This window comes from Moschus berezovskii, chromosome 8 (assembly GCF_049115385.1).
Source record: "Moschus berezovskii isolate FMDL1 chromosome 8, NW_MosBer_1.0, whole genome shotgun sequence".
Classification (NCBI taxonomy): Eukaryota; Metazoa; Chordata; class Mammalia; order Artiodactyla; family Moschidae; genus Moschus; species Moschus berezovskii.
Window position 1 is genome coordinate 16,543,541 of NC_142467.1, and position 19,676 is coordinate 16,563,216.

General features: G+C 38.2%; 1 protein-coding gene across 13 annotated transcripts in view; it reads left to right on the top strand.

Moving 5' to 3' along the window:
- The window catches only part of MCTP1 (multiple C2 and transmembrane domain containing 1), a 384,882-nt gene that overhangs the window by 284,383 nt on the left and 80,823 nt on the right, over positions 1-19,676 (top strand). For all 13 annotated transcript variants that reach the window (XR_008686400.2, XM_055429387.2, XM_055429393.2 and 10 more), the window contains one exon: positions 609-728. Coding sequence is in view for 12 of the 13 variants with exons in the window: in XM_055429387.2 (XP_055285362.1) it covers positions 609-728 (120 nt within the window). In the remaining variant the exon portion in view is untranslated. The remainder of the gene's footprint in view (positions 1-608; positions 729-19,676) is intronic.

A 19,676-nucleotide genomic window follows, 5' to 3' on the forward strand; every position in this document is an offset into this window, starting at 1 on the left:
TCCCTTTGACAAAATTACCCCGTTTTTAAAATAGCTGTTTGATTTCTAGGTAAGGCTGAATGTTTTTACCCTTGTTGGGAGCAGTGCTTTTATTCATCATGTGAGATCTTGAGGACTCTCTGTGTAGATGTGGTATTTTCATCTACCTATTATGCTTGTTAACGTTGTATTATCCAAGTGAAATTTTTTTAAAACCTCTGAAACTAAATGGTGATTCATCGTTTATCATTAAGGCAGATATACCGTTTATTTCTGACAATGTAGTAAATCTCATTTTGCTGACTTCTTTTTTCAAACTTAATTTCATCCAGTCTAACAATAATTTCACTGGAGGAGAAAAATTAAAATTGCCCCATTGACAATGTGATAATGTCAGTTTTCCTTCAGAGAAATTCAACAAAGTGAAAATCTTCATGATTTTCCAGGGGTCAGTTGTCCTTTTAGAAAAATTGCCTAACAAGTTCTCAAGGCTTTGTTTTCAAGATAAATCTTTCCGTTCTGCAAATTCAGTTGTGTGTTTTTGTTTTTGAAATGCAGTATGGATAAGAGAGTCCATTTAATGAAGTTCAAAATTGACTCATCTTTTTCTTTGCTCTTCTCTTCTCCAGCTCTTTCTCTTTGTTGTCTGGAACTTTGAGCTCTACATGATACCACTGGTTTTGTTGTTACTGCTGACATGGAACTACTTCTTGATAATATCAGGGAAAGATAACAGGCAACGTGATACAGTAAGTCTCTTACTTTCTTATTTGTATGTGTTTTTGTTCATTCTTAGTCTCCCTGGCAAGATCAACATTGCATTTGGTTTTGCACACCAGAAATTCCGTCTATAAATATTCAAGTTTGACAGAAACTTTTACCAGTTCTAAACTAACAACTCATTGGTTCTAACACAATGTACAGTATTTACCTATTTTTAACATTACTCATTTTGGGCTCCAAAATCACTGCAGATGCTGATTGCAACCATGAAATTAAAAGACGCTTACTCCTTGGAAGGAAAGTGATGACCAACCTAAATAGCATATTAAAAAGCAGAGACATTACTTTGCCAACAAAGGTCCGTCTAGTCAAGGCTATGGAGAAGGCAATGGCAAGCCACTCCAGTACTCTTGCCTAGAAAATCCCATGTACGGGGGAGCCTGGTGGGTTGCAGTCCATGGGGTCGCTACGAGTCTGACGTGGCTGAGCGACTTCACTTTCACTTTTCACTTTCACACATTGGAGAAGGAAATGGCAACCCACTCCAGTGTTCTTGCCTGGAGAATCCCAGGGACGGGGGAGCCTGGTGGGCTTCCGTCTATGGGGTCACGCAGAGTCGGACACGACTGAAGTGACTTAGCAGCAGCAGCAGCAGTCAAGGCTATGGATTTTCCCGTGGTCATGTATGGATGTGAGAGTTGGACTGTGAAGAAAGCTGATCGCCGAAGAATTGATGCTTTTGAACTGTGGTGTTGGAGAAGACTCTTGAGAGTCCCTTGGACTGCAAGGAGATCCAACCAGTCCATTCTAGAGGAGATCAATCCTGGGTGTTCATTGGAAGGACTGATGCTAAAGCTGAAACTCCAAAACTTTGGCCACCTCATGCGTCGAGTTGACTCACTGGAAAAGAGTCTGATGCTAGGAAGAATTGGGGGTGGGAGGAGAAGGGGACGACAGAGAATGAGATGGCTGGATGGCATCACCGACTCTGTGGACATGAGTTTGAGTGAACTCTGGGAGTTGGTGATGGACAGGGAGGCCTGGTGTGCTGTGATTCATGGGGTCGCAAAGAGTCGGACATGACTGAGTGACTGAACTGAACTGAAAGTTGAGAATACACTGAAGAATGAGTTATGATTTTTAAGTATAAATTGGTTATTCCAAGTGATTATTTCTTTTTTCTCTCCTTACTTGTGTTTATGTCTCAATGAATCCTGAGTTAAGATATAATATCGCAAAATTATCTATTTGGTCAGACCAAGTGAATGTATTTCATTTAGGACATTTCTCTGTGGTCTGCCACTGGAGGGAAGGAAGACTTGATGGTTGTTGGCCCAGCTAAGTGCAAAAAATACCTTAGTTCAATGTTCATTCATTGAACAACAGCAAATATACTTATCTGTGTCAGGGGTATGTTAGGATACTGGCTTGTGGATCAAGACCTTTCGTTTAACCTAGGGAAAGTTATACTGAACTCACCTCTTTGACATTTTTGAAAATTTTTAGAATGTGTGAGATGACCTTTTATCCCTCAAAGAGTTTTAGATTGAGAAGCGGAAGCTAGCCACGTTATAATCATGTTTGTAATTCTCCCACCAGCCTTCATTTCCTTAGATTATCTCAGTCACTACACCCCAACCAAACTTAGCTTCCAAAACCTCCTCATAAATAAATAAACACAAATGTTTTATCCATCTAGAACATTCGAAGTTTTATAATAATATACAGCTGTTGAGAGTAATTTAAGGGTTTTTCAAACATAAGAATCTATTTGGTAGCTATTAGTCCACATCAGATTGCACTGATTCTTTTCTTGTTTGCCATTAAAAGCCTCCTTTTGACTTCTAATCAGGACTTTTGCCAACTATTTGTGCCCATAATGATGCAAGCAACAGACCTATTTGATCATAAATTTAGTAGTATTATATATTACTTTATTATAAAGTAGTCCATAGTATAGTTAGCATCATAATGTTTGCACAGACATACCTATGACATAAAATAATTTTCCTTTTAAATAACTAAAGCACAATATACTTTAAATAGTTATGAAAGAAAAATATGTACTTTTTGAAATAATTTTCTTTAACATCAAAGTAAAGGAAGAATCCAGATACACAACTACCAAGTAAATGGCAGAGTTGCCAACAACAACCACCGTGTTTATTTCCCTGTACTATTTGTATATATTTCTGTCTCTCTCATGAGGTGTAAATTTGAAGTGGCGAACTATTCATCTTTGTACTTGCCACCTTCTCTAGCATGTGTTTTGTAAATTAGAAATGTTCAAACATTTTTTGTAAAGTTTATCAAACCAAACATGAGATTTCCCTGAGAGATTTTAATGGTTAGATAGCATCAACAGACGAGAAGTTATTATTATTTATTATTGGCAAGGATTTTGTGAATATATATTTAACTTGCATACTGAGAGACAAGTCCCACATGGTATCATGTGGACTAATATGTACTTTTGTCAATTAATCCAGGATGTTTTCTTTAAGAACATAGTAATCTTTTAGGCAATTGCTTTTTTGTCCCACTTATTTCTGGGAAATTGCTGAGAGAGAAGAAAATCTACTTTTCATTCAGTTGCCTTGAGACAAATTTGCAAATAATAATGTTTGTAAATCAGAAAAAGTGGTAATTTCATTTCAGCTTCTTAATCCTATGAGGGGGCTTATCTTCAATATTTAGTCATTGGTTTGACTATTCTCAGTAAAAAAAAAAAAAAATTCTGAAACCATAGACTTTGCTTGCCATTTTCTTCAAAATATACCAGTCTTGGCTGGAAAGGTCTACTTTTAGAGGGAAAGTAATGATATATAAGGTAATCCCTTATACTTCAAATTCTCTGAGAATTTTTATAAGCCTATTGAAAAGTTAGGTATCATGCAAATTTTTCTGCTGCTCTTTTCCCCCCAAAATATAACTCCAATATGGTAATTACACATCTTTCCTTGTTGGCACATCTCTGACAGAATCCCCCTTTTAGCCATGGACAGCATTTTCTTCCCTAGCACAGCCCACTGCAAAACGTTCTTTAGTCTAACTTGCATGGAATGCCAACTGCACTCCATAACTCCCAGTAATTGCCTTTTATTTGCCCAAAACACACATATCCACATATTCTGTTCTTTCTAGGCACCGGAGCAGCAATCACAACGTTTCATTCAGCTCCTCATTCACTGGCTCAGTTGAGACCTTACGTAACTCTCCAATCCAATTTGTCTAATTATGTGTTTTCTGCCATACCCAGCTGTGCATTTGAACTGGTTGCTCCTTTTGAAAAGAAACCTGGATTATACTTTGCTGGTTATAGATTACATACACACGTGTATATACATATATGTTCATACACATACATGTACACATATGTCTATATTCACATTCATATGTGTGTAAATTAAGGGAAAGTTGTTCGTAGGGGTGGCCATGCTGTGCCTAAAGACTACTTATCTACTGCATAGTGGATAGCATTGAAAGAACCGTACTTTTTCCTAAATCCCTATTGCTTTCCCCAAAACAATGCAGAATTTTTCAGCATGTGTGAAAACTTGAGGGAATCTCTAAAGTGCATAAATCATACTGTTGGCTGATTCTAAACCAGGAAACTTTCTGTTTTAGGAGAAGGGGATGTAGGGGTGGAGGGGAATATTCTGTCACACACACAAAAATATCATCTGTACGTTATTCAGCTGAGAAAATCCAACTAAGATGAAAATTATAGAAGAAAAACAAATCAAAATGAACCTCAAGTTTGTGTGGCAAAGAGCAAAAAGGAGATAATATTTCCATGACATAAGAGAGAGAAAAGGAAATGAATACTGTAAAAGATTTTAAAGTGTATCAGTTCAGTTCAGTTCAGTCGCTCAGTCGCGTTGCGACCCCATGAATCACAGCACACCAGGCCTCCCTGTCCATCACCAACTCCCGGAGTTCACTCAAACTCATGTCCATCGAGTTGGTGATGCCATCCAACCATATCATTCTCTGTCGTCCCGTCTCTTCCTGCCCCCAACCCCTCCCAGTATATAGATGGGTAAAAATTCTGTCTTCAAAATACTAACGGATAGTTGAGATTAATACTAAAATAGGAAAGGGTTTCTTTGTCTATTGTTTATTAGGGAGACCACTTCCATTTTGGAGACTTAGGATCACAGGAGCTTAAATCCCCTACTTTTTCCTCACCGTGGTGTCTGTTTTACTTTAATGAAAAAAATGAGCTCGAATCCTTGCCAAGTAAGTTGTGTGGCATTTAATGAGCAGAACTCATTGAGAAAAGGATAAAGAAACAGCCAGTCCAATGATTTAGTCTTAGAGTTGCACTCGAGAAAGAGGTATGGTTAGCAATGGTATTTTGCCTCCATTGTCTCTCAGGCACACTTGTTGAAAATAAGTGATTCTTGATCTAAATCTATCTATACTCAGACCATGACATTAAACTTTCTAGCATAAGAATTGTTAGACTTTTCCAGAGGAAACTGTTTAATTTAAACTTCATTCAGAGATGTCTCTGGCTTGAAGGGGATATAAAGATAGGACTATCGTACTTCTCTTGGTTGGAGCCATCACCCCAGAACCAGGGAGAAATCGCCCCTGCACTGCCCATTAGGCTGGTACCAACTGTCCACATTACAGTTACTATAAACTGAGATTTTGTAGAAGTACATGCCAAGAAGTGGTCTTGACTTTGGATTTTAAAATTACCAAGGCTTCATCACACCTTGGTCACCGTGTTAAGCAGTTTCTTTCAAGCATGGCTACAAGAACCCTTCCTTGAGAGAGAGAAAATCAAGTCTCAGGATAAAAGAAATGGGTTGGCCAAGCAAATCGGAGCTCTGTTATACTCGCTCAGAGAAAAGTATCAATATTACTTACTACTTTACATACACGGATACAGGGTAGAGAGGTTAAATAGCTGCAAAGGCACACAGTTAGTTCGAAAGTGGCAGAGAGGGCATTAGGATCTGTCAGTCTTTCTGAAGTTTGCACTCCTTACCTCCAGTCCATTAAATTTGCTCTTGGGGCTATCGTTTGGTCTATTCCAGGTCTTCCGGGGTACCTTTCAAGCACATTTCTCCTTTACATTTCGGAACAGTCAGGAGGAGGAACTCTGCCTTTGAGCAGACAGATTGTTTGAAAACCCTCATTTTCCCCACTCCACCCCCATCTCCTCCTCACCTCTCGTTCAGGAGAGGAGCAGGTACCTATTCAGCCTCTTGAATTTATCAAATATCCTGTTAAACCTTTTAGAAGCCTGGTCTCTTTGAATTCTTTATAATAACAATGTCAAGTAGATGATTCTAAATGATTATATCTTCTTTTTATGAATGGGGAAATTCAAACTCAAAGAGGATCTCCATAGAGTAAGTGAGACTCGAGCCCAGCTCTGCCCTGTCCTGAAAACTCATGTTATCTCTGTGGTGCATGTTCAGGCATGCCTTTAACCAAGCCACCACTTTTGAAGTGTCTGGAGCCTTACAGAGAATCCTAGGCATCCCCAAATTCCTTCCTGTGAGGTGCCTGGTGACCTCTCACCAATGGGTACTAGTCACATGTTTGACTCCAGGTGACCCCATTCATTAAAAAAAAAAAAAATCATGACCTGGAGGAGCATGGGGAGAGTAAATCAGAGACAATAATCCTTCACATTCGTGAAGAAAGTCTCTGAATATCTGTGACATTCAAACAATCTTCAAGCAGTATGTTTTAATTACACTTTAAGAGAGCATTCATTTTTACTGTCAAGATATGCCTCCCACAGAACAACCTCGGTTGCCTAATCAATGGAGACTTTAAAAGACTGAAGAGTAGGCTAGATCAATGAAATCATTCTCTAACTGATGATCTCACTGTGATACAAGTTGAGCCCCAGCCTGTCTACTAAAATACTTCAGTAAATACTGAAATGTTTTGTTAGTTCCTCCACATGGCAAAGCCCTCCACGCTTCTTTTCCCCTGTAGAAGAGCACTGAATATATTTGTTGTTGTTGGGTCTATTCCAATTAGGCCCAGAACATTGATGTCTAGAAATAACACTTGTAAGGAGAGCATTTTCTTGGCTACCATAAATGCTGTTGATTGGACAACTGGGGATCATCCACCAGATACAAACCACCAAAGAGACATCTGACTGTTTGACCTGACTTCCTATAAATCAAACTCATTTATTATTTTCTCAGCCAGTACTCTAAGCTCCAAAGAAGTCCAGGGTGGCATATTTGAAGAAGCAGACCATTGAATATGTGAAATATTCCAAACAGGATCTAAACAGACTGGTCAGAGCTGAGCTGAGAGGAGCAGACTCCATAGAAAAAGCACTGGGGTGTGTAGTCAGACCCTTGGTACTTAAATGAGGACTTTATCATTTACAGAAAGTAGCATGGATCAGAGCCTCCTGAGTTTACATCTCAGTGCCAAAAAGACCGTGTACTTGCTCTTAACAGAAGCAGCACTGAGTCATACGGCCTGTAAACACATCTAAGAATAGATGATCACTCTTTTCTTTTTCCTACTTATTTCAACAATTTTCTCAAATTTTTAAGAAGGTCACCAGCTTGCAAAAATGTAAGGAGGATCGTGCAAAGCACCAGACCTCTAGTTTTCCAGCACAATCACAAGCAGAAAGAAACCATCCACCGATCATGTGTCAGTAAAAAATGTCATCGCTTATGACCCCTCTCAAGCTGTTCAGCTGCTTAGATGTGCCAGATGATCACTCACTGTCCGGACTGGTGCCCTATACCCTGATGACCATCACCTCACAGGTTCTGGACATGCCCTCAGCAGAATCTGCACATTTTTTCCACTCTTCTCAAATGCTCCCCCCACTCTATATCTCCTCCCTCTCAATAGATGGCCACGCCCTTCTACTTTGCAAAGTTTCCTCAAAACTCCAACCTCTGAAGGCCTCTGAAATTGTTCCCAATTTAGGGTTGCCAGATTGAGCCAATAAAAATACAGATGCCCAGTTAAATCGGGATTGCAGATAAACAACAGGAGATATTTATACAAAAATAATATTCATTATTTATCTGAAATTCCAATTTCACTGGATGACTTGTATTTTTCTGGCAACTTTCCCCAAAATCACAGCTTGTTTTCTTACCTCAAGACTTGTAGGAAGGTGATAATTCTAAAACAAAATGCTGATTTTTATCCCTCTGCTACTTTTATCTTTCCATAATATCTTCAAGGCTGTTAAAAAAAGATTCCTCACGTGTATACCCCACCCAAACCATTTGTTGTGGTGGTTTAGTTGCTAAGTTGTGTCCAACTCTTTTGCAACACCGTGGACTACAGTCTGCCAGTCCCTTCTGTCCGTGGAATTTTCCAGGCAAGAATACTGGAGTGAATTGCCATTTCCTCCTGCAGGGGGATCTTCCTGATCCAGTGATCAAACCTGTGTCTCCTGCATTGCAGGCGGATTCTTTACTGCTGAGCCAGTTCAGTCAGTCACTCAGTTGTGTCCGACTCTTTGTGACCCCATGGACTGCAGCACGCCAGGCCTCCCTGTCCATCACCAGCTCCCGGAGTTTACTCAAACTCATGTCCATCATGTCGTTGATGCCATCCAACCATCTCATCCTCTGTCGTCCCCTGGCAACACCAAAGTAGCACCCAAATCATAGCTTCAGTTTTATGTGTGTGTGTGTGAGTGTACTTGTTTTTGAGAATGGAGTGCTTCATGAGCAAAAAGATAGAGGTAGCGAGCACAAGTGGGGAACGCTCTTTTCTCATCTCTTTCATCTAAAAAGGAACCATTCGCCACTTGGGAGAGCAGGAGAATGAGGCTCAGAGTCTCTGCCACAGGCAAAGGCTCACACAGCACAGCAGGGCGGGAACCCAATTCCAACTGGCTCGCAGACCTGTGTTCCCGTCTCTCCTGCAACACACCCATTCCTGAGGCCTGGGGAGGGCAAGGGCTTGGTCCAGATAACACAAGTTGAAGAAGGAAGGAGGGATGCGTCTCTCTCTGTATAGATGGGGATCCTGGGGCCTCAGGTAAGGCACTCGCTTCTGCTCGGGCAGTGAGTGTGTGTGGGTGGGACAGACGCCATGGCTCAGGGAGGCGGGTGCGTTCAGACTTAGTGGAGGTGTCCTGCTGTGCCCGGGAGCCCTGTGGGCACCAGAGCAAATGTGCAGTGCGCCAACCTGGCACGACCTGGGGCACCGTGCCAGGACAGGTAGCTGGAACCTCTGAAGTCCTTGCTTTGGGAGTCAGACATTGAAAGAGTTGAGCTCAGAAGGCCTGCAGAGAGGTAGAAGCACTCCCTCACAAGGGCTTGGCTCTCTGGGGATCGACTCACTCCAGGGCTGCTCCTGCAGCTCCTCCGTGAGCTTGGAGGGGGCCCCGTTGGTGTTGAGCAGACGGCAGCCTAGGTGTGTTCGGGTCAAGGCCCCAGAGCACAGCGAAGGAGCAGGTTCAAGGAGGGCTCTTCAGCCATGTGGGAAGGAGAACCCTGAAGGACGGGAGTGGGGTCCATGGCCTTGAGAGAGAACGACCCAGTGTGGCTGGGGTGGCCATGGCCCGCAACAGCAGTATCCGGAACCAAGTATATTTGTATCAGTAGTTTCCCAAATAGTCATTATACTCTCTCTATAGCTTCTACTCTTTTCTTAAAAAAATAGGTTTGTGAATATAAGATGTATTTCTTGCTTGTCATATATATTTTGTTTTTTACAAAAAATTGGACCACATTAAAAACACTATTAGCACACCTACTTTGAGATTCCCTCAAATAGCTAGAAAATAACAGGATTTTTCATAGCTAAATAGTTTTTGCCATATGAATACTTTATTTTTTTCTCAATTAGGCACTCATTTTGGAAATGTTCATTTCCAGTGTTTCTGCCATCTCAAAGAATGCTGTAAACAAAAATCCTAAACAGATCTCTGAGCAGGTCTTTGGTAATGCCCTTTGGAAAAGTCCTTGAAGGAGAATTTCTGGGTCAGAGTATACGTATTTTGAATATTTGGGGGAGTTAATACTAACTTGCCACTCACTAAGGTTTTAATATTTTTATATGTATGTGCCTGGATAACCACCAATTATCTTCATCATTTCCCCCTGAGAGCCATCTCTGCCTTCCTATCCATTCTTGCCCACCCCTGGCCCCCATCAACCCATCCCTACCACCAAACACTCTGATTTCCTGTTTTTCCCTCACTCTATTATAATAATAATAAAAAAAAACCTCACTGGGGGTCTTCACCTGCCCCAGATTGTTCTAACGGTACCCTCCATTTATGTATCTAATCCCAGCACAGAGCAAGTCATAGCAGCACAGTAGTTTGCTCAAAAAAGATTTAGTGAATGCATGCTATGTATTTTAGTCCAGTCTTTTTTCCACATCAAAAATTGTCTAATTTTCATAATTTTCATTCAACAAAAATGCACTGAACTTTTGCAGACACTGTGGTAGCAGGTTGTTCAAAGGTAATTAAGACCCAGTCCCAATAAATCCATTATACTTCAATAAAAATAAAAGAAAGGGAGAGAGAGAGAGAAGAAGAAAAAGACCTGGTCCTTGCCCAGTTTGTGGTCTGGTGAGGGAAACAAACAGCTAAATGGAATACGTGGCTATGACAGGTGCAGTGATGGAGGCCTGTATATGAAACGCAGACACATGCAGCCGAGAGACATTTAGATTACCCCGGGTGTGTGTGCGTCCTGCGTAGATTAAGAGAAGGTCCACCCATTTGTGGCCACAGCTCTTATTCCACCTTTAGTCTGTCCCTTTTACTCAGTAGCTCCATGTTTGCTTTCAATTCTTCAGTGTATTGTCCGTCTTTTTTACTCTATTCTCAAACTGCAGCTCACCTTCAAGTTGGAAAGGTAAAACTGTAGAATGGTACAAGGTGAGGGCTGCCTGTCCATGACATGTCAGTTCACATAGAGATGTAAAGGAAAACGGTGCTATTCTTAAAAATCAATTTACTAAAGAGTCTCCTCTCTAGAAGACAGACTTCTTTTGTTTTAGTTCTGTTAGGACTCAAGAGAGATGCTTAGAATTTAAAGTTAGTGGTAGCTGCCTTGGAGGACGCTTGCGGTCACTCTCATATTGTAGCCCCTTCATTTCCTGAATCGCTCCCACCTTGCTCGGACTCCCCAAAGATGCATATAAGAATGTAACAAGATAAAGAGATACTACTCTTCATTCCTATCAAGGATTTCTGCCCTGAAGCCCAGATCTTTTTCCACCAAATGAATTGTCTCGTTGATCCCAAAGGAAACTTGAAGATCTCGCCCTTATAAATGGCTGGATTTCTGTTATTTGAAGCTCAGTTGACTCCTGGATTCCCAGGAACTCATTAGAAAATCCCTAAAGTCTCCCTAAAGTCTCCCCAAAGTCTCCTATGGATCCAAAGAATTACCATCTAAATGGTTTCCCGAAATATCTAGCCCAAGCATCTACCCCTTTGTCAACCAAATGGTTTTATTATTTCTGTTCCCTTTCCAAAAGATTTGCCCCTGCAATTTTGTCATTTCTTTAATTGAAGAATGGGACTTAGGAGAGGACAAGAAAGAATATCCACAGTTTGGGTGTCATGTCTCAGGATGGATGTGCTTTTCCCACCTATTTCTAGTGATATCCTGTGGGTTCTTTCTAAATGATTCTATACATTCCTTTTTGTAGACAGCCAAAACTCCTTGACATTATGGTGAGGGAAATAGGATATAAGATTCACAGAAGCACCTTCTGGCTGACTCATAACCCCATGACTAGTTTGTATCATGCCCTGTGGGGTGGGCAGAAGGTTTCATGTGATATTTGCAGAGAATAATTGTCCCTAGTTCAGAAAGGTGACAAGAAATGACAAGTTTGTTAAATTGACAAACTAAAAGTAGAAACCAATGACATGTCTTTATCTGCTTGTGGAAAATGTTTATGTCAGAACTATTATTAGGAGCCCTATAACCCTGAGAGTTTTGTATTCATTATTTTTTAGTGTTGTATGAGATAAGCATATTAAGAGCTTGCAATTTTAAAACTTTTATGTTCATAGAACTGGAATAACACCTGTAGGTCACCAAACCAAAATACTCCTTCAAGGGCATTTTCTGTCATTTGTTATTGAATTTATTTCATCACATAAGAAAAAGAAAATACCATATCACTTATTTTTAAAAAATAACGATATTCTGGCAGCATGCTTAAATGAAAGACAGTTCACCTAAACATAGTTTCTAGATAGGTTACACTCCCATGGGCAACAGCAGAAACATCTTAAAATAGAATGTTGCCACTACCCCTGTATATTTGGTAGAGGTTAAGGGTCCAAACTCTGAAATTATGAAGACAGGGTATTACATTTCAGACCTTCCATCTGTTAGCTGTATGAATTGATTCATTTCTCTACATCTCAGTTTCTTCACCCGTGAAATGGGACTAATACTTACCTCTGTTGAGATCTTGCTAGAATTAAAGAGATAGTCCACTGTGTTAAGAAAATAGTGAGTGCTCGATAAATGATAATTGACACCTGACCATATTTAAAATAGCACAAACCAGTGAGGGTATAGAAGCGAGTAACCTAAAGGAGGGCTTCCTGGGTGGCTCAGCGTTAAAGAACCCACTTGCCAGTGTAGGAGAAGCAGATTCAGTCTCGACGTCGGGAAGATCCCCTGGAGAAGGAAATGGCAACCCACTCCAGTATTCTTGCCTGGAAAATCCCATGGACAGAGGAGCCTGGTGGGCTACAGTTCATGGGGTCGCAAACAGTTGTACATGACTGAGTGACTGAACATGAACATGGTGGAGGTAACCACATTTCTTGAAGAGTTCCCTAGTAAGACCTACTGAAGAGAACAGTTTTCCATGGCCATTAGTCCTTCCTGATTTTGAACTTGTGGACAAAGATAGTGACGTTGCCCCAGAAAGATCTGTTTATAATCCCCCTGCTATGTATATGCAAGTCCCACAAAAATAAAAACTATATTTTTATCAACAAAAAAAGCTAATGAGGAAATATAAATGATCTTCTACAGACAAAAATTTCTTAAAAACTGAATTTTACAAAAATACCAAAAATGCATGCCATTTTACAGATCAATTCCACAGATTTTTGAAAGGAACACCTTCCTTGATTATTGTAATCCAAATCTCCACCGCACACAGTGCATAAAGACAAAGGCCAGCTGCACTGTGAGCAAAGAACAGGGCATTTCCCTGAAACCATCAGTGAGTCCAAAAGCAAAATATTCTTTCCTAACAGCCTCACTCTGGATGTCGACTAAGAGAAAGAGAAGGGTAAACCTACTAGCATACCAGGCCTGGGCACAGGGACTAATTTTAATAAATCAGAATAGAACATGAAAATGTCAACTTAATCAAGCATTTAAATTTTATTAATCAAGCCTAATTTTTATGAGTGCAAATAATCACTGAAGCTGGACAAATTTGTTCTCGATTGCATCAGAAATATAATTTTAATATTTAATGGACTGATGAATTTAAATGGAGAATTATCTTTATGAAACATGCTCTTCATAATTTGCCATTAAACGAGAAATAAAAAAAATCAACATAAATCTTACATAAAGGTTATTTAACTAAATGTTGGTACTATAAATATTACAAATACATTATGCACTAATTTAGCAATCACACAGTACACTACATAAAGCCAAAATGATAAGTGGACCAGGCAAGGCTTTCCTAGAATACAGAGCTCTTGTGTTATATTGTGGGAAGCTCATGATAAAACGGTTACGGAGGTTTTGTGTGAGGTTTCACGAACATTCTTTTCATTCAGGCTTTTGTGCTACAATTCACCATTCACCACAGACATTCTTTCCAGTTCCAGTGCAGGTCTAAACCCACATTGGCTGTCTTTTGTGAAGTGATTATTCTTTACAAAAAGATAAAAAATATTTTATCATCATTATTTATAGCAAAGAGATACAAGGAGAACACTGAAGTTTTCTGACTGATTTTTTTGACATTCAAAATATGCTCCATTTTTAGACTTTCTGACATAATGTCCTCAGGCCTCAAAATATTCTAGGCACAAAGGGGGAAAAAAAAAACAGAAAAAGAAAAATCAAATTAGCATCAGAATATTTTTCTCTTCAAATGTCCATCTATTCTCCTCACCTCCTATACTACTCCCAATTATATTGCTTAAAATAGGCAGTAGCAGTGAATTTTTTTAAGTTAATCAAACCTAACAGAGCAGTATGGTTCAAAAGTTTGCTCATGTTAATCTCCAAGATAAATTGTTTTGTTTTGTTTTCAAATTCTATTCTTTAAAGGTATCGAATCTTCCCAAAGTGTCACATTCCCCTTATGTCTGCTAAACTATACACTTACCTGTAAAGAACTTCTTGTCTATTGCATCTCTAATGCTCCTGCATTTATCTGAAACGATTGGATGTCATAAAGCTTCATCTTTCTGCTTTGCAGAAAATGTTTTAAATAGATTATGTGGTCTCCTTATTAGGCACATTTTAAAATTCCTAAGGTTGTTTCTAAAATCTGAAAAATGTAAAATTGTGCCTTTTTTGGTTACAAATCTGTGTTTCTGGAATGGAAATTTGGTTTTATAGAGAAAGGCTAAAGCACATAATTTTCTTTTTGATTTGCAATCCATTCATTATTATTAAACAAAAATTTTTTGCTTTGAAAATATTAAATTTTCATAAAATAGTAATATGAATAGCTAGCTTTTCGTTTATTTGAAAAAACACATTAAACAATTCATTTTTGTAGTTTTTTTGTATAATTTTTAACCTGAAAAATTTTGCTTCAGGAAAGCATTAGTTTTAAAAAGCACATTGCAGGTTAACAGTTGACCTATTTTTTCCCTACTCAATCAAATTAATATGCAATATCCTAAAGATGCTAAGATTAGAATTTTCCCTGCAAGCAAAAATACATTACAGTGTGAAGCCTTTAGATGGAGACATAGTTCAAATAAACACTAGAAATCTGTTCGCAGTGCTTTGTGTAAGCATAAGAATGAACATTTAAGAATACCAAGAAGGAAATATGAAAAGAAATTCATTTAACATGCTTATACTGATTATAGAATTTATACTGTATTTAGCATTTCTGAATGGAAGGGTTTTTCTGCATATTAAGCTGACACTTAAAAACTAAAAGGTTACATACTCTTGGCTAGTAAAGTAAATTTACTGTCCTTGCACCCTACAGCAAAGCATATTATACTGCAAATAAGAATGCTGTTGTTGATGATGCAGAATACAGGCTGTATGTAATCAGTGGCATGCATCAAAAGTCATCTGATAGCCCCATTAAAGCCACATTTCCTATTAAGAATCAGACTAAATTACAGCATGGCACTTCCCAGAATAAGCCAAGGAAATGCATTCTGCAAGAAGAAATAATTGTATTTGAGTGTCTGTAAAAATCAGGAAGTCTTTTAGCAGTAAGTAATAATGCTTTTCTTTTTAGTCTGCCTTCTTTTGTATTGCAATATATTCAGCTTCACTGGCAAGCCTATCACACTAATTATTATTACATCTAGTGGTTCAGTTATCTTGATGACTACGTAGCTGAAATACTCCAAGGTCAAATCCTTAATAGTGTGAATCAAACTAAGCAGCCATCACACATGCAGTTTCTTTTGAGATAGGCTAGATGAAACAGTATATTCCAGATCTGTTTATGGGTTGTATTATTCCTTCTAATGTGAAGTAAATTATACGTACAGTTTAATTGCGCCATTCATTTTGCAAAAGTTCCTTCTCAGAAATCTTGAGAGGTACAGGTGTCTTGTGGTGAAAATGACAGTGCAAGCTCACCTGTAATGATCTTATTGACCAAGAACGTCTTCAGACCAACCTCCAGTGCTTTTAAGTGATCTAAAATAATCTGAGTGGTTATATGCATCTTCTCAATTCATAGACTTTCAATAATTTCATGTGATATTTGCACATGTAATACATCCATTGGCACACAAATGCGTGTTCTGCTTGGTTGATGTACCCGTGAAATGATGTAAATGAACTCTAGACCATGTTGAAGCAAACTGCTCTACCCAAATTCCTCTGTATCTCTAGGGTAGAAATAAGCATTTAGTTTGTAATGTACCCAAATATAAGCATCTGTACACATTTGGATGTTCTATGACTATGAAATTATATAGGAAATGTCTTTCTTTTGTGACAATTTCTTTAATTTTTTAACATTGCAGTTGCACATCTGGACAGCAGTGATTTCTTCTTTAATTTAAATGTGTTGCTTTTTTATAGACCGTTTAGAGTAAGGCAATTTGAATTGTGCAACTCTTCATTCTGAACATAGCAAAACATCCATTTAATTCAAGGATTATTTCTGAGGGAAAAAGTAAACATACAAAAGAAACTGGTTTGTGTCAGCTTTGGCTTTCCAGGGTTTTTGGCTTCGTGGTACACAATACTTACCTTACAAAGGTAATATAACCAAGATTTGTTGTTGTTGTTGTTTAAAGAGATATAAATCAGTGGCAGACTTTAGCCTAGACAAAATTATAGTACAAAGTGTTTTAAGAATTATTGGTGGAAATTTTATCCCCTTCTTTTTAAAATCATTTTAGCTTTATACCATGCACCCTGAATTAATATTGAAAAGCTGTACTTAGGATCCGCTGTCTTGTGATGATTTTAATAATGAAGTTTACCTGAATCTACTTTCCCTCATCCTTCCACAGTTTTGTTCTCTCTTTTTTTTTCCTGCTGGTCCCCTTCCTTATACATCTTTGTCTAATGGAATAATTCTAAACATGTTATCATACCTTTATTCAGATTACCAGCATCATTTTTAACATCTTCAGCCAAATAAAATTTTATTTCCTTGCAAATCATAAAGCATTTAGTTGTGTCAAATTATCATTAAAAGTCATAATATTAATAGAGCATCTATACAACTGTATAAAATATATAGGTTCCACAGATGCAGTGTAGCTCCATTTTGAAAATGGTTTTTTTACAATAAACAGCCACATATTATGTGTTATATGTTAATGACAAATGTTCAGCAAATATGGACTATGAAAGAAGAAATATTATGCTTTTAAAAATAGTGTGATCTGCTTATCCTTTGGCTGTCAGGTAGCTAGAATGCTGCATTTGGGCCTGTCTACATGTGTTTTTTTAAATGTCATCTTTATTAGTATTACGTTCAAGGAATAGTACCAAGAATCAGTTTCTTTCAAGACCTTCCTCTACTGTGTGGCATATAAGTCTGTGACGAGCGACATTACAGAAGGTCATGTCACTTTTAACTGCTTGCATTACATCTTTCTGATTTCCCTAGTGCCCTTCCTTTGTTTGATTAATACTACTTGCTTTCAAGCAAGGTATCAGAAAGTATAATTTGGAAAAAAGAATTCTAGAGCCAATCTGAGATAGCCTCCCTCAAGAAAAGAGGAAAAAACCCCAACTTTGCAAAAATGTATCTTTTCTAAGACATGCATTTTTTGTTACTCTTCTTTTTTTTTCTCAAGGAAATCCTACAGATGTGTTGCTATTAAATTATTGCTGACATACATGAAAACAAACCCATATAGTCCTTATTTGGTTTTATTTGCAGAGGAAAGAACTGGAATTTGAGACTGGAACTTCTTTATTTGTTTTCCTTAGTTAAGTGTTAAACTCCAGCCCTCTCTTTCTAAATAGTAGGTATTACTTGAGTTCTCTGGGAAAGTTTGCAATTTTGTGCAATCATTAAATGCACTTCAGTGATATATATGGTTTGTTTTTAAAAGCTCAGTTTGCAGTTTCTGTATTCATTGCATTTGGTCAGCGCTCTTGTCTTAGGGCACAGCCTAGCTTCTGAGATACTTGCCCTCAAAGTCATCCGTTTCGTTGGACTGTTAAAGCCTGAAAGTGAATTGTGAAACCATTATCATTTTAATTGGGAATCTTTATCCACAGCTCTACCTGTGCCCCTTTATGTATTTTTTAGTGTCAGTGAAATATGAATCAGAATTGTATGTGTCATTCAGAACCCTGAATATTTTGTCCAGGAAAATAAATACATCATCTAATCCAAAAATTAATGTTAAATATTATTAACTGGATGTCTTTTCTATTTTTATTAGTCATACACATTTTTTTAAGTACTTTGGTACAGGTATTGTGCTGAGCACTTTAAATATTAATACATTATCTCATTGGATACCTAATCAATGCTTTGGGGTAGGTGCTATGATCATCTTCATTTTCCAAGGCTTGCAAAATGTAATAGTGGTATACATTCTGAAGCCGCTTAAAGGCATCCCTAGGAACCATCTGTATTATAAATCCTCACTTGTAGATGTTTATGTTGTAACATTAAAAAATCACTGGAGGAGGGGAAAAGCCCTCACTTGGGGGCTGCAACACAATACAACTGCTTCTCTCGAACACAGCACTTTGCTGCCAAATGTAAAAGCAAATGGTTGTGTTGGGTGGTTCTGGCCGCACATTTGTGGAGCAATTGTGCATAACCAATTACCCACTTGTGCAGGGTGGGAACTGTTTGGGTTTTGCAAATGAGAGTCTGATTCTGTAGACCTCTTTTGAGGTGTTCTTGAACATAAGATCTGCAGCTGACTTGTGAAATGCATAAATTAAATTATTGGTTTGTTTGCTGGTTCAATAATATTTTTACTTTTGGAAAATTAACTTGAAGATATTGGAGAACTCCAAATCTTAAAATAATAGTTAAATATCCATGCTTTCTTTTGCCAGGCAAATCTTTGAAAACACTTTGAATATTTGCTTTTATTAATCTGCATCATTGATTAGATGTCTTTGCAGGTGAGCTAGTTGAGTTCTGTGAAATTGATGATAGGCCTTCTACCAGTTGTTCAAAGATATGAAGCATAGATTATGTATGTCTCTCTTCAGTCTATCAACAAATATTTCTTGAACACTTATTACGAACTGCTAGGACCAATCTGACACCCTTTTGCCTTCCTTGAATCTGTAGTGTGATATGATAATTACTGAAGAGGAGTACAGTCTTAACAATAACCATCTAAAATACAGTCTTAACAATAACCATCTAAAATATTGATTTTTATGTACAAGAATAAAAGTATATTAATTTCATATTTCATATTTGATTATATGGATACTTTTAGGGGAAAATACTTAATCTGATGCATATCAAATAGTCATATTATATACCTCAATATGTATAGTTTTTCAAAAAATAGGTAATGATCAACCGTTAAAAATTACTTAATATAAACCTAACATTTGAAACATCATTTTATTAGAGTTACAAAACTATAATCATTAAAAAGATCATGTAAGGGTTAGATCATTCCTTCTCTTGTTTTCCTTTTCCTCCCCCATGCTTTTTTTTTTTTTTTTAATTTTTTTGGTTTTTGAACTGGGCAGAGTGTAAGAGCTGTCTCTGCTATCCTACAACCTGAGTTTGAATTCTAGTTTAGCTACTTGGTGTTTGGTGGGTTCTTTTGATGCAGCATAATGTACTGAAATATCGTGACTGCTTTTCCTGTATCAGTCTCCCTCACCAAGGGCCCTGTCTGGAGGAGCCTGGCATACAGCGCCTCGAGACACATTGTCACTGTCGTTGCCTATGTGTGTACGATACTCATGCTTCAAATTTTCAGGAAATTAAAAGGAAATATAAAAGGCTATCTCACATCCCCCATTTAAGTTCTATTGGATTATAAGCCTCATGGGGGCTGAAATGAAGTATCTGTGTTACCCATCTTTGTATTTCCACAGTCACTAGTGCCGTATGCCTTGGGCAAGGGCATTTGTAATAAATGCTTATGGAGTGACTGAGTATAGTTAGAATGTCAAGAGTCCTTCATTCTTGCTGAGGTTGAATTGGTTTCAGTTCAGTTCAGTCACTCAGTCGTGTCCGACTCTTTGCGACCCCATGAATCACAGCACGCCAGGCCTCCCTCTCCATCACCAACTCCCGGAGTTCACTCAAACGCATGTCCATAGAGTCAGTGATGCCATCCAGCCATCTCATTCTCTGTCGTCCCCGTCTCCTCC